This window comes from Alternaria arborescens, assembly GCF_004154835.1.
Source record: "Alternaria arborescens strain FERA 675 chromosome Unknown contig_8, whole genome shotgun sequence".
Taxonomy (NCBI): domain Eukaryota; kingdom Fungi; phylum Ascomycota; class Dothideomycetes; order Pleosporales; family Pleosporaceae; genus Alternaria; species Alternaria arborescens.
The window spans coordinates 235931-259622 of NW_021167863.1; the positions used below are offsets into that span (position 1 = coordinate 235931).

At 51.5% G+C, this 23692-nt stretch overlaps 9 protein-coding genes across 10 annotated transcripts; 3 read left to right on the forward strand and 6 right to left on the reverse strand.

The window, feature by feature from the left end:
* Nucleotides 1-832: 832 nt before the first annotated feature.
* Nucleotides 833-2512, reverse strand: AA0111_g4276 (hypothetical protein; the record flags this gene model as incomplete). The annotated part of the gene is made up of 1 exon (XM_028650258.1): nucleotides 833-2512. The coding sequence occupies one exon, from the start codon at nucleotides 2510-2512 to the stop codon at nucleotides 833-835; it is 1680 nt and encodes a 559-aa protein (XP_028508142.1).
* An 812-nt stretch (nucleotides 2513-3324) lies between these two features.
* On the reverse strand, nucleotides 3325-4984 carry AA0111_g4277 (putative peroxisomal-coenzyme A synthetase; the record flags this gene model as incomplete). Its single annotated transcript, XM_028650259.1, has 3 exons — nucleotides 3325-3409; nucleotides 3469-3488; nucleotides 3545-4984. The coding sequence occupies 3 exons, from the start codon at nucleotides 4982-4984 to the stop codon at nucleotides 3325-3327; spliced, it is 1545 nt and encodes a 514-aa protein (XP_028508141.1).
* A 518-nt stretch (nucleotides 4985-5502) lies between these two features.
* Nucleotides 5503-7103, forward strand: AA0111_g4278 (hypothetical protein; the record flags this gene model as incomplete). Its single annotated transcript, XM_028650260.1, has 3 exons — nucleotides 5503-5674; nucleotides 5734-6863; nucleotides 6912-7103. 3 exons carry the CDS (start codon nucleotides 5503-5505, stop codon nucleotides 7101-7103), a joined length of 1494 nt encoding a protein of 497 aa, XP_028508133.1.
* Nucleotides 7104-7691: 588 nt separating this feature from the next.
* AA0111_g4279 (hypothetical protein) lies at nucleotides 7692-9151 on the reverse strand (the record flags this gene model as incomplete). Its single annotated transcript, XM_028650261.1, has 5 exons — nucleotides 7692-7975; nucleotides 8033-8113; nucleotides 8162-8221; nucleotides 8270-8895; nucleotides 8982-9151. 5 exons carry the CDS (start codon nucleotides 9149-9151, stop codon nucleotides 7692-7694), a joined length of 1221 nt encoding a protein of 406 aa, XP_028508132.1.
* A 1550-nt stretch (nucleotides 9152-10701) lies between these two features.
* On the reverse strand, nucleotides 10702-11986 carry AA0111_g4280 (hypothetical protein; the record flags this gene model as incomplete). Its single annotated transcript, XM_028650263.1, has 3 exons — nucleotides 10702-10978; nucleotides 11030-11873; nucleotides 11929-11986. The coding sequence occupies 3 exons, from the start codon at nucleotides 11984-11986 to the stop codon at nucleotides 10702-10704; spliced, it is 1179 nt and encodes a 392-aa protein (XP_028507952.1).
* Nucleotides 11987-14884: 2898 nt separating this feature from the next.
* On the reverse strand, nucleotides 14885-16439 carry AA0111_g4281 (hypothetical protein; the record flags this gene model as incomplete). The annotated part of the gene is made up of 5 exons (XM_028650264.1): nucleotides 14885-14951; nucleotides 15017-15070; nucleotides 15126-15191; nucleotides 15250-15587; nucleotides 15717-16439. 5 exons carry the CDS (start codon nucleotides 16437-16439, stop codon nucleotides 14885-14887), a joined length of 1248 nt encoding a protein of 415 aa, XP_028507953.1.
* Nucleotides 16440-17244: 805 nt separating this feature from the next.
* On the reverse strand, nucleotides 17245-17853 carry AA0111_g4282 (hypothetical protein; the record flags this gene model as incomplete). Its single annotated transcript, XM_028650265.1, has 4 exons — nucleotides 17245-17367; nucleotides 17417-17470; nucleotides 17524-17632; nucleotides 17738-17853. 4 exons carry the CDS (start codon nucleotides 17851-17853, stop codon nucleotides 17245-17247), a joined length of 402 nt encoding a protein of 133 aa, XP_028507954.1.
* A 508-nt stretch (nucleotides 17854-18361) lies between these two features.
* AA0111_g4283 (hypothetical protein) lies at nucleotides 18362-19631 on the forward strand (the record flags this gene model as incomplete). Its single annotated transcript, XM_028650266.1, has 2 exons — nucleotides 18362-18827; nucleotides 18883-19631. The coding sequence occupies 2 exons, from the start codon at nucleotides 18362-18364 to the stop codon at nucleotides 19629-19631; spliced, it is 1215 nt and encodes a 404-aa protein (XP_028507955.1).
* A 658-nt stretch (nucleotides 19632-20289) lies between these two features.
* Nucleotides 20290-23590, forward strand: AA0111_g4284 (hypothetical protein; the record flags this gene model as incomplete). 2 transcript variants are annotated; one of them, XM_028650268.1, is made up of 2 exons in its annotated part: nucleotides 20290-22926; nucleotides 22988-23590. In XM_028650268.1, the coding sequence occupies 2 exons, from the start codon at nucleotides 20290-20292 to the stop codon at nucleotides 23588-23590; spliced, it is 3240 nt and encodes a 1079-aa protein (XP_028508106.1). The 2 variants fall into 2 exon arrangements, with proteins under 2 accessions (XP_028508106.1, XP_028508105.1); XM_028650267.1 differs by having other exon boundaries at nucleotides 20998-22926.
* Nucleotides 23591-23692: the final 102 nt, after the last annotated feature.

Genomic DNA, 23692 nt, shown 5'->3' on the forward strand with positions numbered 1-23692 from the left:
GGGACTCCTGACTCGAATTCGGTTAATATTCCCTCTCACCTATACCAGCATCAACGCACCCACTGGTTGTACTTGCGTACCTTCTCATAGAGAACATCCCAAAACTATCAAGTACCATCTCCGAAGCTTCATAAACCAGTCGCAAACAAGTACTGACGTATCTGTTGTCGTAATAGCTGGAGAGAATATGTGAAAGTATTGAGCTATGATGGGGTAATTTCCTTTGGGAGGTTTCTGGCAGCTGATGCATGTACTTCTGGTCGACGAGGATATGGATCACCTCTGACCTATGCATTGAGAGTGAAATAAGAGCTGAGAAGGATGTGTTCCAAGCAACTCAAAGAATAGTGCAGGGGAGGACATGAACTGCTCGGAACCATGTTTCATATCTATGGCAAGGGAATCTGTCGGAGTATGCGACGTATCCTCCCTTTGGAGAGTATGATGTTGGGCGATACGTATAATGTCTATTACCAACATTTGTGTGCATCTGCTGAGCATGAGGTTAGGCGACTGGCCAACCCAAGTATCTTCGCGACCCGCACTAGATGTCAAGACCCTCAGCCAACTGACTCGACTTGATTCAAATCGAACAACATACCATCATTACACGTTCATAGTTGCACATCACTTTCAGGTCGTTCCTCTAATCTACTGCAATAGAGTGCGTATTGGTGCCAAGACAATGCAGAGATATCCCTGGATGTATGACTACGGGACTATTCTTATGTAAATTCTGGGGGAACATAATGCCAATTGGCATGCTTGTGAACTACGCCTCGATCCAAACTCAAGCCCGGTTATCATTATACCCTACTGACAAGATATCGCGTTACGCAGACATGCTCCCAAACCACTTCCTCATCAGGCTCTTCCTCTCTCTCTTCAGTTCGATAGCATTCTCCTCCACTACAACACTATCCCTCAATCTGCCAACCCATTTTGGAGGCCCCCTCTCTCTAACGCATTTTTCTTGTGCCTTGATCCAATATTCTTGCTCCATAGTGCGATCATTACAAGCATTGGCGTACCAGTCGTGCCATTCCTTATGATCCCACTCACACCTACTCCCCCATTTCTCTTTGATCTTCTCAACAAAGCCTTCAAGCTCAGTCTTCGCGCAAGCAGAGCAAAGAGTCTCCTGTGGGAGAAAGCCAGAAATCGGTGTACGGTAGTAGGTGTAATGGTTCGAATAAGGGGTGTAGTAGGCTTTGCAGTGTGAAGATGTGCAAGGACGGAGTGTATAGCGCCAGTCCCATGCATCTTCTTGGGCTCCTGGTTTTCCTTTTGTCCCATTACTTTTCTGATTTAGGGATATCGGACGGACACCCAACACTCTTTGCTTTTGCTCTTGTACTAGTGCGGCATCCTTGTGTCGGCGTTCTCGTCTGAAGCCCTCTTTCAGTATTTCAAACTCTGCAGCTATGACGCCCAGAGTCTTCCGCCCGGCGCTCTGACGTAGATCCTCGTACTTGCGCTTGCACGATACGTTGGCCTGATTCAAATCTTGGTTGGCATGGCGTGGGCAATAGCCGTGAAGACGGGACATGTTATACGGGCTCTGAGGTAGGTAGTAATTCGATCCCGTACGAGCAGGCGTATAATGCAAGGTACATGAAGGATACAGGCAAGGTATGTAGTGGTCTAGAGGGTTGTATTGACCTGGCGGCGGGGACACCGAAGGCTCTAAGACCACTGGAGCCGACTGAGTAGAGATACGTAGGTTGGTGGACTTGGTAGACCTGGTAGACCTGATGGACTTGGTGGACTTGGTAGACTGGTAGGAAGCCACTCGCGACTTCAAGTCTACGTTTGGCGGTGTAAAATGAGCTGGTAGTGGAATTCCTTCCCATCTTGAATCGGGCTCTTGACAAGAAACCGATCTGGCTTTGAGACTGCTTACTCTTTTCCTAACAACCTTAAGCGATCCAGCTGAGCGTACGGGAAGAGAGACTGGGCGTTTGGGAGTTGGCGATATTGGTGTTCCCCACGCTTGGAAATTATCGATCTGTTCCATCAAGGTCGTAGTTGGACTTGTAAACGATGGTATATGATGATATTGAGTCTTTGTGAGAGGATTCGGTATCTTGTTGACCAAAGGTTCTGGTAGCTGAATAGTCTTCGGTCTTGCTCTTGGCCAGGTCTGTGGCTTTGGCAGAGGATCTGGCTCCGCGAACCGCACCGCCGGTGGTGACGATCTTCTATTAGAGATCATAGTCACCGATTCGGAAGATTTAAGACTGGGCTTTAGGCTCGATCTTTGAGGTCTCAGTGGTGATGAGGTGGAAGATGGCGATGTGTTGTATTGATCATTCAACGACGATTGAGATGAGCGTGGTGTTGAGGGGGCGCTGGAAGCTGTATCGACGAAAGGCATATTAGGAGATGTTAGGTCTGCTATTGTTGGAGTATCGGTAGTGACTGTTGGGGAGCGACTCGTTGAAGTGCTGACCAAGGGAATATGGCTGGCTGTCGAGTTTTGTGTACTCTTTGATTGCTGGGTGGGTCGCATAGTGCCAGTCCCTAGATGTATAACCTGAGACATGACGGGCAGGGATGATGCCAGCAACCTGCCAAATCGAGCCTTACATGCAGGGCTTATCGATGGGACGAAAAGGAGATCTAGTGGACATCCTGTGGTCCAGGAGGAAAACAGTAGTCTCCGGAGTGGTCAGATAAAAAGTTAAAGGGCGACGTGAGTATTGCAGACAGGTGGTTGAAAAGTAAACATCGGGAAAAGTACGAATCAAGATAGGGGCAGTACAGCCTGCTTCAAAGCGGTTGAGTCGTTGAAAAGTATTCCGCAGATGGGAAAGCAAACAAAAACGAAGAAACACAGCATTTGTGTCGGAAAGGTGCTGTGGACTCAGCCTATTTATCTGCGTTGACAGACGCCGCCTAACACGTCGCGCCTATACTATTGAACACTCACCAGCCGCATCATTGCTCTGTAGAGTCAGAATGAGATTTGAATATCCAAGGATCTCACATTGTTGAGTTTGAAGAGTTATGGATGAGATCCGCAGCGGCGAGAGAGGCGGAGTCCAGTCCCAGTCGGCCTCGCGAACACGCTATCTTATTGGGAACAATACACGCGAACCGCCTCCGCACCGTGAAAGATAGTTTGAGTAAGGTTGACCGATTCACGCAATTTTGGAGAGGGGCGAAAGACATAGAGAAGAAATCTGACATCGTTCTGTCCAATCTATCCACGCGATGAGGTGTCGAACAAGTATGTTACATCTAGGCCAAGAGACTGTCGATTGTCCCGGAATGGTATAATTGTATGGCACATGGCAATTTGGAATAGTTCTAGTAAAGTGTCTATAGTTTGGCCTTGGGCTGTTCTTGCTTGAGCATCGCTTCGGCAACAAGGCGTCGCTGGATCTTTCCTGTTGCAGTCTTGGGCCTGTGAGTGCGTAGTCAGTGCATGTTTCATCTCCATTGTTGTTCTTGTTGTTGACGTACATGATATCGGTGAAGAAAATCTGCCATTTGTTAGATTATGTCTCACACCGCTGGGTTCGATTGGACGTCGACATACCTTTTTCGGTAGCTTAAATTTAGCAACGCGATCCGTCAGCCATGTCTTCAGCTCTCCCGCAGTCAGCGCATGGCCCTCTTTGACCACGACCGCAAGACCAACATCTTGGCCATACATCTCGTCTTCGATGGCGAAGCTCACGGCTTCAGATACTGCGGGATTCTGTGCAATGACGTTGTCCAGTTCGATCGGGCTAATTTTCTCACCACCTTTGTTGATCAGCTCCTTGATGCGACCAGTAATGATGACATATCCTTCAGCATCCTGCTTGCCCTGATCTCCAGTACGGAAGAAACCGTCTTTGGTGAAAGATGAGGCGTTGGCAGCTGGGTTATTGAGATATCCCTTGGTGACGTTTTCACCACGGATACAGATCTCTGCCTCTCTTCCTTGTGGTACCTCCTTGCCAGCATCATCAAGGATCTTAACTTCGACACCCTGGCCAAGTCCCACACTGCCGGGCTTACGTTGGTTGGGAGGAAGGGGGTTACTAGTCATCTGATGCGCAGCCTCTGTCATGGCGTATGCCTCCAACACTGGGGCCCCGAACGCCTTCTCAAGTTCGTGGAACGTTTTGGGCGAAAGGGGACTGGAACAAGATCGGATAAAGCGGATTTTGGGCATCGGGCTCGGAAGGGGACTCTTCAGCAGAATCTGGTGGATAGTAGGGACGGCGGTATACCAGTTTGCCTTGTGCTCATTGAAGTCTTTCCAGAACTCGGAGGCGGAGAACTTGGGCGGCACAATGACTGAGCCTCCCGACGCCAAGGGAGCCAGAAACCCAGCGAGCAGACCGTGCACGTGAAAGAGAGGCATAACCAGCATGGTACGATCGTTGGGTGTTAACTCATAGGTTCCCTGGATGTTCTTCATGGTGCGCAACAAATTGCGATGCGTCAGAGGTACAGCCTTGGGTCGTCCAGTAGTACCGCTCGTGTGCAGCACGAGAGCGACATCGTCGGGCTGCGCAGACTGGACGGGCGCGGTTTTACCCGCAAGCTTTCCAGCCTCCTTCACATCCAGGACGACCTCGCTGCCATTGTAATAGCATTCGGCGATGGCGGCATTGTATTTCCTTGCTGCGCGGACAGCTGCCGCATCTTGCGCAAATGCACCCTTTGGTACCAGAGCAATTGCTGAGCTCAGGTCGTCGATGTAGAACTCGAACTCGGATTGCTTGTACGCCGGGTTCAGTGGCGCTGCGATAGCTCTCTGCCATGATGCAGCGATGAAGGACACGATGAACTCATACGTGTTGGGCAGTGCGATGGACACAGCTGCCTCGGCAGAAACGCCGACCTTTGCCAATTGTTGTTGGAAAGCCTTCACGTCGGTGGCAAGCTTCTTGTACGTGACAGTCAAGGCAGGGCTGCCGGGGACGATGACAGCGGTCGATGTCGAGTCCTTGGAGAAGGCGTGTTCTAAAGTGGTTGGAGACATGATGATTACTAGATAGGGGATCTGGCGGTTGCGATTAGATGGACACTCATAACGCTGGGGTTCAGGGCCATGGTACCTTGATGCTTCTATGACGCGCAAGGAAAATCTAAGGTCTAATGCGGACACCGGAGCCTGCTCAGATGTATCGAGAGATATGGAAATGACTTATCAAGGATAAGGATTTGGTATGACAGGATAGCAATGGGCGTTCCTGCATGTATGCACACGTAATGCGGCTAACGCCTTAGCGTGGGGAACCGACGCCGATACGCGCGGGCTGGGGTGCTTGGCGGGCCTTTGACATTGCGCCTGCCACTCCACCACCCTCACAACAGCCTTACAACCACAACCACAAACCCCAACCGCCGCCTCTGCTCCATGTAGTGTGCATCCACAAAACAGTTACTAATCTAGCCATTTTCCTGCACTCTAGCTTCCCCCGCTGCCTTTCACCTATTGACGTGGGCAGCCACATTCGCATTACCCCAAGTCGCGCCTGCGCGCACATCGATATCAGCATGGCGTCTCAGCAGCCGCAGAAGGCGCAAGGCCTGCCCAACCCCTATGGTCTTCCAAACCCCTACGCCCAGAAAGGCCTTCCAAATCCGTATGCTTCGGCTACCATCTCCGCTGCGCCTGTCAAATATACAGAGGAACAGGCCAAGGCCGAGCAACAGAAGAAAGCACCTGGTATCTATCTGAACTGCTCCGTACCATTGTCCTGAAGCATCACTCATGTGATTGTGTAGCTTTCCATAACCCACACAATATCAAGCGTCCCCAGGCCAAGAAAGCTGGCCCAACCATCAAGAAGGCCACCATGCCTGTAGCTGTACCCCTCTCTTCTTCGGGTTCTGGTCCGGCCAACAACCAGCAGCATGGCATCGACTATTACCGCAGCACCGTAGAGGACGACTTGTCGATTATGGAAGAAAAGAGGATCCGCAATTATGAGGAGAAGCAAAGGAAGAAAGAGCAGAAGAAGTTCAACAAGATATTCGGACAGTGGAATCCTCAAGCTCCCCACAAACCCGAGCGGTACTCCAACCTTCGAGCATACAAGGCCAGTGGCGGCTACCGGCGCAAGAAGGAAGGCTTCACAGCTTTCTTACGGGGAGCTGCCGCTCAGTACAAGTCTCGTGACGGCAGTGAGGAGATCAACGGTTCCCATTCAGCGTCTTCTTCGAGCCCAATGCCTGCTACGTTTACCAAACCGTCTTTCGCCCCGCCTGCATCTTACGAAGATAGCTCTGCAATTCCCTCGTCTGACCTGTCAGGAGAAGACGCTTATGCCCGTCGCATGCGCCTATCCCAGCAACAGCCTGATGTCGTACCGCCTCCGCCTCCATCAGTCACCGACGATAACCCTCCGCCCCCACCTCCGCCGAGCTATCAAGGCGCGACTATCTCTGCACCGCCGGTACGCTATGCAAATGCGACTATATCTGCACCACCAGTCCGGTTCGAGCGCCCCGACGTTCAAATGGAAGATGCAGACAACGAGCCATCCCGCGAAGAACGCCCTGCCAAGCGCGCTAAGATTAGCAAGGCGGAAGCAATGATGGCTAAAATGGGTTATAAGAAGGGCCAAGGTCTCGGAAAAAACAACGATGGTGTTATTACCCATCTAGAAGTGAAAAAACGCAAGGTTCCACAGGGTGCAAGCACTCTCGACGACGAAAACGGCAAGGTCAAGTCACAACAGGTCTGGGATGTCAGTGGTGGTATGCGCACTCAGAAAGACGAGCCTGGCAAGTTTGGTGCCGAGTCCGCTGTTGTGGTCACTTGGGGCTGTGTGGACGGTGTCGACTGGGAAGCCAATGCCGAACGCAACGACGGTGGTATCCGACAAGACATGGGTGAAGCGTTCAGCAACAAGGTAAATTCCATTCGAAAGTTACGAAGGTACACATGCTAACAGAACCAGTTTGGTCCAGTTGAGCATGTTCAATTAGATGAGAACAACCAGGACGGCGTAGTTTATATCCACTTCCAGTCAGTTCTCAGTGCCCTCAACGCCGTCAACCGCTTCGATGAAGGATGGGAATTCAGAGGCAGGAAGATCACTGCCAAGTTCTACGACGAGCGCAAGTTTCACTCTGGCATTTACGATCACTAGGATCCACTCCTACTGTTGCCGGCCGGTTGAGTACGCGTGCTTTGGTTATTAGCTTTTGAAGAACTATCGGGGTGTTTGACTTTATGGTTGCTGTGCTTGGAGACATAGAATCTGGCAAGGGACGAGAAGTTGAAGGAAGTGGCACGTCTGTCACGATTCGGATATGCTTGAGGGGGAAGACGTGTACAACGGTATGGTTCAAGGAGGGTGATATACTAGAAGCCTATTACTATGCACCTGAAATCAACCACCATAAGATACAGAGCCCACGTAATACTGTGCGTCCACCATGATTCCATCACATGAATGTATCTTGTCTTTAACGCGACCTACACGCTGGCTTGTTTATACGACAATGTCAGGGGATAGAACCTTGTGTGGTTGCAAACAGGAGATCGTTATCGTATCGTCTAAGGGCAGCTGCGCCGCGGTCTCTATACTCATACCCGTACAAAGTATTACATATCCACCCATCTAAAAGAGACTCCAAGGTTCGCCTGCAACTAAACCGTGTTTCTAATGCGAGGTGCGCCCGACTCCAAGGTATATACTCTCCTTCACTTGTCCTACCTCACTCTCCTCTCCCAACTAAGCATTGCCAGGTTTTTCATCGGTATCGATATGCCATACGACATAATTCGGTAACCCATAAACGCCATAGCCTGCTCTCTTAGCCATCTTCGCAAACCCTTCTGTCTCGGCCTGGTTTTCAAATGCGTAGCTTGGGAAGTTTATGCCAGAACGGTGCACGTCTGCTTTTACAATGATGTTAACGCCACCGATGCCGTCTAGGGGTATTTCTTCATCCTTGTCGGCGCGCCAATCGCCCATCTTGGCCATGTACTTGCGGTTCGTGGGGTATTGTTTATAGCCTATAAAGATGAATTAACGAATAGAAATAGTGGGGAGGGAGATGAAGAGAGTGATACCTTCTGCAAGGACTACATCTTTGTTGAGGGTGGAAGCGAGTTTGAGACCTTCGGGAGATTCCTGCCAGGAATTGTAATCGACTGAATCCCGTTAGTGAAGACCGTAGTGCTAAGTTGTGGAAAACCTACAGCGCCCTTCGATATCGACCATCTTGCCGTTCTCCTCCTTGTAGCGGTGGAACCAGATATCTGTGTATTGTTAGCGCTAGCGCCCCAAGATGGTATTGCAACACATACTAGGGACAAGGACATCCCGGTCATGTGCCACGAAGTCCTCGATGATCTTGGACGGACTATCGACAATGTCCACATCCCTCCAGTAAACCCAGCTGTGCTCTGGTTTCAACGCAGTGTATAGCAGGTAGTTCCTGGCTTTACCTAGTGCCTTTCTCCGCGGGCCTTGTGCTTCGAAGCTATGTCTGTCCTCGACACTTTGCGAGAGTGTGACACCAAAGTCCTTCTCAATGATCATCGTCGACCTGAAAGCAACTTCAGGGTTGTTTTGCACTCTCTCCAGCTCCTTTGCCAACGCAGCCATAGTATCGTCGGTCGAATCGCCGACCAAAAAAGCCAAATCGATCAGCTCGTGGGGATAAGTGAGCGAGGTGAGGAGGTCGAAGTGTTTCGCAAGGTAGTATGAGGCATCGCGAAGCGGAGTAAGGATCAGGACGCGCTCCTTGTTCTTCGCTGCGTCGACGGTCGATGTGATCTTGTTTAGATCTACATGCTCGATATCGGTGGAGTTGACCTCTACTGGCTTGTGGTGGTTGAATATCACAGGTGTGTTTAGATGCGCATGCCAGTCCTCGTTCTCGTTCGCTGTCATGTGCATTGGAGGTTTTGAGGGGCCGAAGCAGTAGAATCTGGTATGAAAAGATTAGCATCAGCACGATGCGAATCATGACGAGGCCTCTGCTGGAGCTCTGTAAATACGAATCGTGTGACGTACCTCTGCACCTCTTGTGCTGCGGACCCCATTGACCGCCATAGCAGCAAAATCGCGGTAACCAGACCGACTGACACCAGAAACCTTGGGTTCCGCACCGTGTGTATGACCTGCCGTGATGGTGGCAGCCGTGCTTTAGCGGCCTTCCACGAGTATCCTTTTCCTGCAAGCATGTTGAGTCGGAATGGTCCCGCGTGTTCTTTCTCCACCTCTTCCCCTCTAGCCTGAGATATGCGTATCGATGAGCTACGCGCTCGGACGCTGTCTGTATTACTGGTTTCCCTCTGTGAATGAAGTGGCGGCGATTGCGACTGTGGCCTCTCCAGTTTGGCGGTTGGGAGCGCCGGGGCGCGCGACGTTTAGGGTGGGAACTAAATGTTGCGGGTGACGTCGCAGCGAAGGCGGGCTAGCAAGAGCGGAAGCGACAGACAGTAATGACTAGTGAAAGCAGGGTCCTGACTGGCTGCACGGTGGTACAGAGCAGGAAAGCAGCGATGGGGTGAAGGAGAGGCGCAATTGCGTTACAGGAGCAACTCGTTCAGTACAGATTACCGTTGAGCGCGACGAGCATGCAAATGACGCTAAGTGCAGATCAATCGCGATAGTGCCGCCGATGACGACGCTTCGGAAATATAGTAGTCTGTGATTCTTTCATAATTCGCCGAAAGACTTGGTGAGCCGGCAACAATGCTTCTCTGGCCACTATTACTGCTTGGTGTACTCTGGCAAGTTGTCTTGCGTCCAATGCGCGACACCAGCTGCATCCTAAAATGCGCACGTGAAAACATGGGTCGGTAACATCAACATCTATCGCGCCGCGGTTGTCAAGAGCGAGGCTGCATTATACAGGCCGCCGGTACATGGGATCATTGCAGCGTGATTGGCCTTGGGCAGTCTGTGATACTTACAAAAGAGGCCCATTTGTTTACCCACGTCATCTGTTATACGAACTTAGCCACTGCGGCCCGCACGTTAGAGCCCGCTTTCCGTCTTACTACGCATGTGATACGCCTCAGGACGCCTGGAAAGCAGCTACTCGCCATGACAAACCTTGATTTGAGCCTTTATGGGACTGTCCTTCTCGCATGCGTGACTTTGACCGCCAGAGCAGAGCCGCCAGCCACTGCGGGTTCGTTGAGACCTCGACAAAGGTGAAACTGATGTGAGGTTTGTATGGAGTCCGGTAGTCTAGAGTGTTCCTATCAAACACTCATATTTAGACGGCGATCACGGCGAAGGGACTACAACGTTCAAGATAACATCTCAGTCACATATGATACATGGCCATGTTTCAGTGCTACTGATCTATTGTGAGAGTTAAAGGAAGTCTTTTTTATTTTATTTTAGTAGACACAAGTTTACAATGACTGGCAAATATCGAAGCACCAAGAATTGGACACATATCACGAAGAATACGAGCAAGGTTCAAGAGAAAGACTGCATGCCACTATCCCAAATAAAGCAACTCCTTTTGCAATTCTGCACTCCATATCGCGGAGCAGACTTAAGTGTACCGCGGATTAACAGTCTGCTCGACCCTCGTAGCCAAGTGATACATACAATTGTTACATGCTGAACCATGAAACCGTCCCCAGAAGCCCTTCAGTCCTCAGATGCTGAACTCCAACGTCAGCGCTTGCTCGCTTGATGCTATACGCTATCAAAGAAAGTCAGATGGTAGGGGTAGTCTATGCAATTAAGGAACGCCAGCGTCATGAGCTTTTTAGAAAAGGAGAACAGCGGCCATGGCAGCAAGGCTAAGAGCACCAGTGGCGGCGCTGAGAGTCGAGGCGGCGCCAGTGGAGTCGTCTGAGCCACCCTGCTTGGTGCCCTTGTGGCCCTCACCAGCGGGGTCGATGAGCTTGCCCTCGCACTTGTAGCCACCCTCGATGAGCTTCTTCTCCTTCAGGGGCTTGTAGGTAGCGCAAGTCTCAGTGACGTTGTCGGTGGACTGGAGGTTGAAGGCACCTGAAACGCTGTTGAGCTTGGGGGTAGAGACGCTACAAAGGGTCAGTAAATTGTACGACACAGTCGATTCAAACAAGACTTACTCAGTGAAGTTACCGCTCATGTCGAAAGCTCCGCCGATGCTCTTAAGAGCGGGGAAGCCATCCACCTCGATGAGCTTGGAGTTGTTGGCGACCTGGAGGTTGCCAGAGATCTTGCCGAGCATGGGGAAAGAGACGTTGGACAGGTTCTCGTTGGCGACAAGGGCAACAGCCTCGCCGACGGAAGTAAGGTTAGGAGCAGCGAATGACTCGAAACCGTTGTTGTAGAGACCGAGAGAGCCGTTCAAGCGCTCGAGGGAGGGGACTGAGACTGAAGCACAGAATCGGAAGGTCAGGTTGCTAGCCCAGATGAGGTTGGGCAGGTCGACCTTGACGGCCTCGTTGTTGTCGGCAAGAGTCAGCGAGGTCGAGACGTTGCCAAGCTGCATAGAGATCTCATCAATGTAACCGTTGTTGGCGATGAAAACAGTGTCGACCTCCTCGATGTTGATGCCCTTGAGCGAGCGAAGAGCGGTGTTCTGGATGTCGACCTTGTTGGCCTTGGTGACCTCGGCGGTGAAGCCGATCTCCTGGAGGTTGGGCAGAGCGTTCCACTTGATGGAGTCGACGCTCTTGAGCTTGGGGAAGTTGACAGCGTAGAGACGGGTGAGGCCATCGAGCTGCATCTCTCCGTCGAGCTCCTCGAGGTCGCTGGCGCTGATCTGCTTCATGTCGGAGTTGTCGGTGGCAACGAGGTTGCCGTCGATCTTCTTGACGCCGTTGAGGGAGATGTCGTCGGTGGTGCCAGTCGCGATGGCGATGTTACCAGAGAAGGTGGAGCACGAGGCGATGGCGCTGGCGTCACCGGCGTTCTGGATGGTCATGGTGGCAGACGTACTGCAGGCAGCTGGCGGACTTGTTAGCAAGCAACGAGGCAGTTAATTGAGTCTCGTAGAGCGTACCATAGGCACCGCTGGCAGCAGCCAGGGCAGGGAGGGCGATCTTCATCATGGAAGGCATTTTGTGTAGTTGGCGTGGGTTGGTAACTGGGAGGAAAAGTCAGCGGACGCGTCGACAGAGGCGATTGAGAAATGTGGACTGGGCAACACGGACCTGGGATATTAAGACTACTCGCTCGGTTTCAGTTGCGTGGGTTCGGCGGGCTGTTTGGTCGTGGTGGAAAGATGCTGGAGCGAGAGGAAGAATTAACAAGTAAAGCAGGCAGTATTAAATGGAGTAGTCCCAGAGGCGCAATGGAGAAGGCGCGTTCGTCTGTAGCGAGCGAAAGTGGGTGAAGACTGAGGGAGGAAGGGCAGAAAGTCATTCAAATGGGGTGCGGCGCGAGAAAAGGGGAGCGCGGTGGTGCCAGGCCAGGCAGGCGCTAATTACGCTAGTAGGGCCGGGTGGAGATCATAGGCGGCCAGAGCGTGCCCACCATCATCGATCAAGCAAGCAAGCAAGCAAGCTCGCTCAGTGAAAGCTGCTGCCCTGGCTGCTGGTTGTCCTGCCGCCAACGGACAGCTGGGCAAGTCGTCGACGAGCGCACTTGTTCGTGCTCGCGGTCGCGCTCACGCTCGTGGCTACCCGCATAATGTGTCGCCGTGACTGCACCACCCAGGGCCTGTCCCGCGCGTGCGGAGTGCCACAGTGTGGTTTGACAGGCGAGGGCTACCATTTCTTCGCCATGCTCCCCCATCCATGATCCCTTCTCTCCCGCTGCTTGTAAATCTTAGCTTCACATGCCGAGCGCGCTGCTCCCAATTTCAAGCTCTGAACGCGCTGCCTGCCCTGATAAGCTCCATGCACAGCACATGCACCACATGCAAACAGCCTATGGCGTTTGGATCGCCGCTCCGTCACCCTAGGAGACGACCATCCGCTAGACTGCCCGCAGCAATCCGTTGCTCGTCAACGTCTCTGTCCATTGTCGACGGACCTTTTAGTGTTTGCTGGTAACCGCTCACCAAACGGCAATGCGGCACCTTCGCTCCATGTCCGCGCATCCAAAGCTCTTCTTTTGCCACCGTCTGGCCGACTCGAAACACAACAAGCAACCGTGAATTGCGCGGCCTCTGACCATGTCCCCCACCCCTGCCCACCCTGGCACGAGCTCCTACCCAATGGTTTCAATGCGGTTACATCCGATCCGCTTTAGGCAAAGCGCAGCCGTTGCAATCTCTCGAGCCCCAACCCCAACGCCGAACAATAAAAGCAACTGTTATATTTACCTCTCGAGCTTGCCTAGTCGAGCTTGCTGACTGCTTTGAGCCTCGTCTACCCGTCTCCCCTTTATGTCCATATCGCCCAGCAGACCTGCATTGTTGACTCATTTCGCTATTCCAGCTCTCCGCATCCTCCTGCGATGAACCGGCTCGCTTATCGACCGTCCCCCCGAGGAACAGCCTCACCATTGATCCATCCGGCCAAGCTATTTGCTTGACGCGCATTGATTAGTCTCTCATTTCCAGCCTCAGGCTTCTGTTCTCCACCCACGCGGCACGCACCCAGCTTCATGTGTCGCTGCCATCAGCTAATATGACGTCGGCATTTGCTACTGTTTCAGTGCCCGGATTTTTCCAGAATTACCCATTGCTTATCGACATTGCCATTCTTCTAATGCTTGCAGCTACCCAGGCGCGACGCTCAAATCGAGCAACTCTGTAGACCAACCCAACTTATTATCATTTCAACGTCAGTGTGGTCGACATCGCTTGTCAGGTTACTTCTTCCAAAATGAGATATTCGCTGCAACCTTCCCTGATCCGTGTCGTTTTGTTGTTCATCTCATTGCGCGGCGTCACTGGTACAAAACTATCCGGCCGATTGGTGGGTCCGTTTCATGTGCCTCCACAGATGACGGCTGGAAGAACATCGGGAATTCCAGCGTCGTAGATCCGCAACCGGGAGAATTTAGAAAACTGAGTAAGTTCAGCCGCAAACTCTAGTGGTCAACAACTGACCTACTACCTAACGAAGTCGCTTCACTATAAACTTCACCCATAGCGCGATGAGCCAAGCTATAGACCATGAAGTGCACATGGGTGCTGTATGCATCTCGTACATATCAAAACTGATCCGATGTTGCCGAGAAGGCTACTTTAGCTTTGCAATCCTGTGCTCTGTATCACTGCAGAGGTAGGGATAAGAAGTCAACACATGTCCCACGTATATTTCGTGCAGTCACAACTTACATCTAACCACCGTTCGCCCCCTGACCTGTATACACCTTTGTCGTTGAGTGTTCTCTTCTCTTGTCGTATGCAAACCAACATACAAGTACTTTGTACACAGCGTCAGGCAAAGCGCTTCTCAATGGCAAGAGAGGAACACAATCCAGACCGAAGACGAACTATTCAGCGCATATGGTCGTCTTACCACTATTATGGTGCACTAAGATCGTTGCAGGCTGCCAGCGATGGCTGCTGTCATGCAAACGCCGTCCCGCTTGGCTGGGTGCAAGCATGAATTGCCATTACGAACGGAAACAACCAAACAGAGGAACACAATGGCAGCATGCATTTGGCATTGTCTGCTTCTGAAGCCAACTTGCTGTGGACATTCGAGGCCAAGCATACCAGAATAGTATGACATGTTATCGATATTCAACCAGAAAGATATCGAATGACAATTTCCATGCGCCTACGAGCCATAACAACCTCTTGTCTGGGTATTTCATTTGAGCAACAAACCCTTGTGCATCGAATAAACCACAAGTGTTGACGGGCACTCTACGAGATGTTTGATCCATAAACCAAGTATTCTATGCCCAGCGGGGAAACGGCCTGTACCGCCCGCGACCCACGCCCCACCTCTACCCAGCAGTACATCACCCCACCACCACACATAGACCACATGATGTACATGCTTGTCCTACCGCAAGGACCAATGTGACCCAGCACAATGGTCACTTCCTGTTGATCAAGTCTTCTGCAGAACAGTAAGATCCACATCGGCAATCCGCCACATGTACCACATGAAGAGCGACCTAGCAGCAAGGAGATGGGTTAACGTGTGTGTGTAAAGAAGAGTTTGCGGTAGAGATAAACGCACCTGTATGGCTTGAACTTGGAAGCCATATCGAGCATCTCTTGCTCGGTCATATATCTGTTTTGCGTTTAGTGGACTGCCCGATACATGAAACTACATGAAGAGTACATACTTCCACTTCCCACCCTTGTTCTTGAGCTTGTTTACATCACGGCCTGCGTATACGGCCATGCCTCGTCTGCAAACACGTCAATCATCTTGTTCAACGAATTCTCCAAAACAGGGAAATAACTCACTGTACACCAAGATCTCCAGTCGAGAAAACATCCATTCTCTTCAACCCAAAACAAGCAAACATCTCTACACTCCATCGTCCCAATCCTCTCACCGCTACTAGCTTCTCGATGAGCTCTTCATCGCTAGCACTAACCAGCATCTCAGCGGAGAGCTCACCGGAAGAGAATTTCTCGGCGATTCCATAGATATATTCTGCTTTGCGTTGGGAGAGACCTGCTGTACGCAATGTAGGGATATCTTTGGTGAGAACCTGGGCGGGAGAAGGAAAAGAAGGGTGTGTCTCAGGGAAGAGAGCAGTAAACTTTGCACGAATTGATGCGGCTGCTTGGCCTGATACCTATAGGTAGATTGTTAGTCATACACATACGTCCAGACTCTTCTTCTTTATAATGGTCTGCAGCGATTCGTTCTGCATATTTCTCCTCAATTTTCCTAATGAAAAACAGTATTACCAAGCCGTACTTACTTGCTGTCCAATAATCCCCTTTCCCAGCGACTCGAACGGCCTCACTACTTCTCTCAATCCATCTGGACTAAAAATCTCACACTTGTGTCCTCTTACAACTCTTTCTAATTTAGAATCTGTCTTGATAAGAAACTCCTCTGCGTCTTTCAACAGATTATCTATGTCCGTGCTCGCGGGGGGGATGGCACCAACATCCGGCGGGACAATCTCTTTTGCTTTTCGCTTCTTGGCAGGCGAAGGGTCAGCGGGTTTTGCAGGAGACGAGGCGTAGGCTTGCACCACGTGCGAGCCATTTGGAGTGGCCAAATTGGCGTTTGTGGTATGAGGAGCTGCTGGTCGAGTGGTGGGGTTAGGGGGAGAGAATGAAGACGTAGAGGAGTAGATGCTGGCACCAGCAGGTGTTGGTGTGAACGATGGTGGTTTTAGTGGCGATTCTGGTTCTGATGTTGACTTCGATACCGCTTTGCGCTTCTTGCGTAGGGGCGTTGCTGGTAGGAATGACGCTGGATTCACTGAATCCGAGCTTTCTGCTCCGTTGGTAGTACTTTCGCTCTTGGTTGCATCGGGTAATGTTTTGGCAGGCGCCTTTGTGGTTTTGCGCTTCTTCGCAGGTACACTCGCTTTGCTGACTTTCTCGTATTTCGCAACACTGTCCTGGGCTTTGACATCCAATGGTACTGGCGTGATATTACTTGCAACGCGAGCTGAGCGTCTCAGAGACATGTTTTGAGGTTTGTACAGAATGTTAGTCGTTCTCGTGAATAGGGAGGTCTGACGTCATCTGGTTAGGATATATGATGGGAACAAGGTTGCGACAACGTACCGTCTGCTTTAATACTGTTGCTGTTGATACAATTTGGTGAATCATGTAGAGTGTTGTTGGTTGCGTGGATTGAGAGACTGACGCGATGCGCTTGAGCTGACGCCTGAGCACATGATAGCGTGGCGCTGACATATCCGGAACCCTGACACTCGGCATTCTCGTTTGAAGCGATCGACACACGGTCCGCTTCTCATAACGGCCTGTAGTAAATCCGTCTCGTATGATGTGCACTGCATGTTACACCCATTCCATCTCTGTTCTTTTTGGCCGCGCACTTGGTACCTCCTGTCCCTGATAATTGGGTATCGAGAAATTGCATGACATAAGAAAGGGACGCATGAACACATGTGGCTGTAACGTATACAGACTTGGCCTTTCATTTCTCTTGCTACAATGGATAGATGAAGAAGCACCACATATGCCGAGCTTGTTGCGCTTTGTCAACGCTTGCCAGGCGCATACACTGGAGTCATGCCGTTACCGTCCAAAAGAAGTCATTGTTAGCACATAATAAGACAAACCAACTTGCGATTGTGCCAAGGCTTGTAGAAGCGCATGAAAGCGCATAGAGAGAAAACGAACAAGTATACTCTGATGGAGATGAGTCCTGTACAAAAAAAGTTGGTATGGTACACTCTATCGCGCAGCCCTCAGACTCGATCCACCAAGCTTCAAATTGATCATGCCAGACTCGATATGTACAGTCTAGTGTCCACTGCTGGCGGCGGCATTCTTCTGCCTCTTCTGGATAACCATAGCCTCGAGGTCCTCGCGCTCGTGCATCTCAGCTTCGATGTCGGTGATGAGCTCGGAAAGGTATGGTGTGTCCTTGTGCATTGTCAGCGTCTGGTGTTGATGGTAGTGGCGGTACTCGTACATCCTCAGCCTTGGTCCACTCCTCCTTGGGCAGGAGCTGGTGGGACATGGAGAGCTGCCGTAGATTAGCGACGCTTGCCGTGTCCTGAATATCTGGTTCGGCAGTACCTGGAAAGCTCGGCGCAGACGGAAGACACGGTCGTAGGCTTCCTGTGGTCGGAGACGCTTCAGGGCAGTCTGCACGACATCGTTCTCCTCGGGGAGCAAGTCATCGGCCCTGCATCATGGATCCCGTCAGCCCATCGGTTCGCAGCCCGCTGTTCTCTCCACAGCATCCGTATATCCTGCTCTGTACGCCGTATGCGTATCGGGGGCTCCGTACCTCAGACCGAGCTGCCTGTAGCCGGCGGCGTTGCAGTACCAGTTGGCCAGCGGCTTCATCCACTTCTGCAGCCACGGCCGCTTCATGATGTAGGGGGCGAGAGACGGGGCAGACATGGTTGCGGTTGTTCGACGGCGGATTCGAGTAGTCGCAGGCGGGTGCTGTCGTCAATTGCAGTTTTGACGGTCGGAGGTGGTGAGGTCGTAATGCGAAAGAAGCGAAAGCCAATAGGCCGGCGGGCAGCGCTTGGCCCGCAGAAGGCCTTCGCCTTAATCAGCGCCTGGTCTCCACCCACCAAAGCAACTTCACTCGTGCTCCACGCTAGCTCTGACGTCTGATCCACGAACCCAGCTCTGCACCGCAACGCAACCCCTCAGCCTTCCTCGCGCACACACACACGCACCGGGCAAAGGCTGACCGACGACCATCCCCTCCGCGACTTCCTCACACTCCGTCCGCCTGTCAATGGAGCCGAACAATCGCTAGTCATCGTGTTACTCAAGTGCTGCGGGGTTTCCGCAACACTGAGGCACCGCAAAGGGGACGACGGCCTGTATGCATGCACCCTCTGTCTCCGCACTTGGCGCGAATGGCCCTAACAAGTCGACGACTGCAGTATCCCTAATGTCCACCACTGATTCCGAGCCGCCGTCCCCGACTAAAGTTCCCGATCGGTATGCGCCATCCGCCGCGACAGTTGAACCGCGAGATATGTCATCCTCAAACACGCACAGTACGTGGAGTTCGCCCATTACCGCTCTCGCCGTCAGGGTCTCCAAACTCCCCGATAGCTCCGTCAATGCACTGTGCGGAGCTTCTGCTGGAGTTGCCTCGGGCATTGTAACGTGCCCGCTCGATGTCATCAAGACCCGCCTGCAGGCGCAGGGCTCTTTTCGCCCCAGGACATATACTGGCCCAACGCGCGCAGTTTATAAAGGCCTGACCGGCACCGCACGAGTCATATGGATCGAGGATGGCATGCGCGGCCTGTACCGAGGACTCGGCCCCATGCTGCTCGGATACATTCCAACCTGGGCTGTCTACATGAGCACTTATGAATCTACCAAAAACGTCCTCTATCCTCAGATGGGTTAGTAGTGCACTCGGCGTCCGAGTTCCAGTTGCTGACAAGATTCAATCTACAGAAAATAAATGGCTGGCCAGGACCATCGCCTCTTTGTTCGCTGGTGGTTGCTCGACGCTAGTCACAAATCCCATATGGGTCATCAAGACAAGGCTCATGTCCCAAGTCAGCGCCCGCGCCTCGCCCGAACACCGGCCGCCGTGGCACTACACAAGCACCTTTGATGCCTTTCGCAAGATGTACCTCAAGGAAGGCATCATGTCCTTCTACTCAGGCCTTACACCTGCACTGCTTGGCCTCACCCACGTCGCTATTCAATTCCCGCTATATGAGTTTCTCAAGATGAAGTTTACCGGTCTGGAGATGGGCCAGACAGACGCCAAGACAGAAGACGTGCACTGGTTTGCTATTGCATTGGCAACAGTCTTGAGCAAAATGACTGCGACTTCTGCGACGTACCCACACGAGGTCTTACGCACTCGGCTGCAGACACAGCAACGGTCGCTACCCTCGCACTCGGACAACCATGTATCGTTCCGGGGAGGCCAACACGACCGATTTCACACTCGCCCACCAGGCACAGCTTCGTCGGATGGTATGATAAACTTACCGAGGTATCGCGGTATCTTGCGAACATGCACCGTCATCCTCCAAGAAGAGGGATGGAGAGCCTTTTACAACGGAATGGGTACTAACATGGTCCGCGCTGTACCTGCGGCGGTCACGACCATGTTAACATTCGAGTCGCTCAAGGCCGTACACCAGAAACTCAAGAACGAGGGTAAGAAACTAGAACATGAAGCCGAGTGATGGCGGACAGCTGGGTCTTGGCTTCCACTTCACATGAACCGATGGGCATATTACGTGGCGTTTAGTCGTGGGTTAGGAGTGGAGATATCCTAGTGAGCACTCCTGTTCTGCTTGTTTATACGTCTGTACATACACGACAGCATCTTCGGGCATTGTCAGCATTAAAGCTTTGGCGTTTGTAGGACAATACGGTTGATTTTCTATAGGTTCTCGCAAGTACAAGCTCATTTAACACTTGATCGAGGTAACCAACTATATGACTGTGTAAATATACCACTACCTATGACAACGCCCCTAACATGTATACTTTTATCAGACCCTTGCGCAAAGCATGTCAACATGGCGGTCAACGTCGCAAACGCAGCACTGCATACATTCGAGTCTTGATCACCACCAATGACGGTGAGTCGACGTGTCTACACGCAGATCACCGAGGCCGGATTCACATATGTTGAAGTGACAAACGCCCATGCCACAAACCGTGCTTCCCACAGTCATGCAGGTCATCCCTCTCTGAATTGTCCATGCTTCACGTCCTAAACTTCACACCCTTTGCCAGGCTATATCCTTTTTATGTGACTCGCATTGACGATCCTGGCGTTTTTGTCGACATCCCACCGTCATGGCCCATTGTACAGCTCCTGCAGAGCCACATATAATGCCCCCGCCTATTCCCATCCGCAGCCACCTACGAAATGGATCAGCATATCAGAAAAGGTTGCACGCTATTCGTTCTATATCCACAAACTATAAGGGCGCCCCATCGTTTCCATTTTCTCTGAATCTCCTCGAAGAGTTTGATCATGAGTTGACGGAAACACAGAGTTTAGTCAGTGCAGTTCTGGACGGCAAGAACATGAATGACAAGAAAGAATCTTCATGCTGGGATAGTGGGAAAAAGACCGATACGACGACCGAGAGAAGGCAAACAGGTAATACTCTGGGAGACATGTGCTCCAGTGAAGTTGAGTCCAAAGTGAGCTACTGCGATGGTTACCCAAAGATATTACGATCAGATCCATTAAAGATATCCTCGACAGCTTCAACTAATTATAGTCGAAACGCTACGGGAGATCCAAGTGAGGGGCTTTTCGGGCAAGTTGGGGTGCGGGAATGCGTGCCTTCTCTACGAGGAAGTTACGACGGCACAACTTCTGTGACCCGCACGAACCACGCCATCTGCTCCAACAACACATTACCACCCTCCGACTACAGTGCCGAGAAGATGGATACAAATGCGTCGGGTTGCCTCGCACAAGGGCTTCTCAGCCCTCGTTCTGATGAGCCAGGCTCCCCTAGGCAGGCCACCAGCAATTCTGATCGCCCCTTCCCTTCGAGACATGTCAATCTCTCGCTCTTTCCACCAATGTCTCCGTCGACTGGAAACAGAGAATATACACCACCAGGAAGCCCTTTCTCTCGGCCTATATGTCCAATGTCTCCGTTGAGCAATGGGAGGGATGCTTATGGCAATTACATAGCTTCGAACAAGCGGGACTATTTGACGACACATTCCCCACCAACATCATCTATTAAACGGGTCGTATCGGACAGTCAGGAATACTCTGAACCGGATATCTCGTCACCTATCGTACATCTTCGTGGTGGAGGCTGGAACGACTCCAAATCGTTCTGGAAGACAACTGACACCAATGAGATTGGTCAACCCTTTGGTTCTACTTCTTTACAAGAATCTGTCGACAAGGAGGGTATTCTTCGAGTTGTTTCTCCGATCCACTATATTGAACTTCCGGAAAGTCGAGCACCGCAAAGTGTGCGATCGCAGTTCCCGATCATTCGTGCTGGCAAGATTGACAAGATAACAGAAGAGACGCCAGGGAGATCATTTACCGTTGACACAAGGCGAGATGGCCAACTCTTCAAAGAGATAGGCACAAGGCAAGGCTCGGATACTCCGGACTCTGAAGATACGAACGATAGCTCTATCCGTAGGGCTTGTACCGAGGCAGTCTTTGATCAGTATTTTGGACCTCAAATGTCTCTACCAATAAGAGATGGACCGCGGTCACCTCGAATCGACAAAATCTTGGCACCACCGAATATTCAAAGTGCGACGACAGGTGAGAATGAGACGTGTCACTCCATGAGCCCTTCGTATCCAGTTGCGAGTAGAAAGTTCGCTTTATGGAACAACGTGGAGTCAAAAGAACATCAAGGTACTGATGCTACACTGCGAAGTCATGTGGTAAACCCAAGGGACAACAAGAGGTGGGCCAGAAAACGTCCTCCTCCGCCGCCTATACTCCCAATGCCAAACCCACCCAGATGCCAGCGAGCCGATTCATCCGAAGCCGACGTGTTCGAAAGTTCTGACGATGACAGTTGCCGAGCATCATCATTGCTATGTGATGTGAACGTAAGACTACAAGAGGAACTGCGACGGCGAGAGCCTGATCTGAGCACAACAGTGCTGGACGATAGCTTTACTGCGGTCATGAGACGCGAATCAACCGACAGACGGCACGACCTAGAGCGTATGGCAGTCTCGGGTGAGCGTCGCCCTTCTGGATCACCTACGCCATCGCGATATCTCCCTCGCTATGGCCATATCACAGCTAAAGCTCAGGTTGCACCCCAACAGCGGAACGCGCAGTACCTTACCATCGGCTACCCTTCTATCGTATCTACACCAGGAGTTGCTGAATCAGCTCCTGTCATAAGTCAGAGCCCTTTGCAGACAGTTCTTTCGAAAGCAGGGGAAATCAGTCGTTCGATTCTCGCTGCGCCTTCAGGCTCGAGATACAAGACGTATTCGAAACGGCATCCTCTGATGGAGTACCAAGAGAAGAAACCACCAGGATTGGGAGCAGATGCTACTGGATGGCCCAGAAATGGTAAATCGTTCTCTACAGCGGCAAAAGGGATGCTCATATCGACTCAAGTACCCCGCTCGGAGACGACTTTTGCTGGCGTTCAGCCACCGAGTAGCAGAGGTGGTCAGACACAGCGTGATAACAGGGGCTGGGAGCACCCGAGAGGCAGAAGAGTAAACAAAGTCAAGGAATCGAAGCACAAGCAATGGGGTGGAAGGTGGGGAAGAAGGTTGAAAGAAATTGCAATTCCGGGAGACATCGCACCTACAGGCCTGCGCGGAGGTGGATCCTCCGCTACATCAACTGCAGACACGAACCTTCACCCTACTCGGTTAAGAGGTGCGACACGGCTTCAACATCCGGGGTTCGCTAGAAGCGGACCTCGTGCACGTTCATTGTCACCTAAAGCGTCAACAGTTCTCCTTCCCGTGAGCCAACAACCGGAACATACTTTCGCCATTGTAAGCATACCTCTATAAACTGCATGTGAGACATATACTAATCTCGCGCGTTTGCATTTAGACCAGTGGTGCAGTAGGCGCGCCGCAAACACGGTTTGATCTGCCAGACAGTGAAGGTAGATGCTTCGTCCGCCGCGACGACGGAGAGGTACTCCCACTAAGCCCTACGCCCGGATCCCCATATCAAGATAGACTGAACACATGCTACGAATTCGATAACCCAGATGCTGCGACGCTGAAATGGCTAGAAGGAATACACGCACAGACTGAAGTAATTGCCGAGCCTGTCGTCAATATGAGAGGGGGTGACGTTCTATTTACGATGGGAGAAGCAAGCAGTCTATCATCGCATTATCTCTCCCTAACCTCAGAGGCAATGAGTTTAAACAGTGACAACGACACGATCGATGGCTCGAACATAGACGCCTTGCTTGTGTCGACTACACATCTCAACATCGATCAAATCACCGACGTGGCCATTACGCCAGCCAACGGCATTAGCGAGGACGATATTGGACCCTACTTGTACGAAGCCAATGTTCGGTATAGTTTCAGTACTGACTCTACTATTGAGCTTAGGCTGAAGATGAAAGCTAAGAAGAATATATGGCGGAATGAAGACCAGGCTAGGGCGATGGCGATGGCTATGCATTCTATTGGGTAGGAATACTTGGGGTCTACAGGGATGTGCATCTTGTGTAGGAGAAAGATGGAGTAAAATTGAGTTTTTCAAATGTAGCGAGGGCTATGCGCAAGGGGAAGGCCA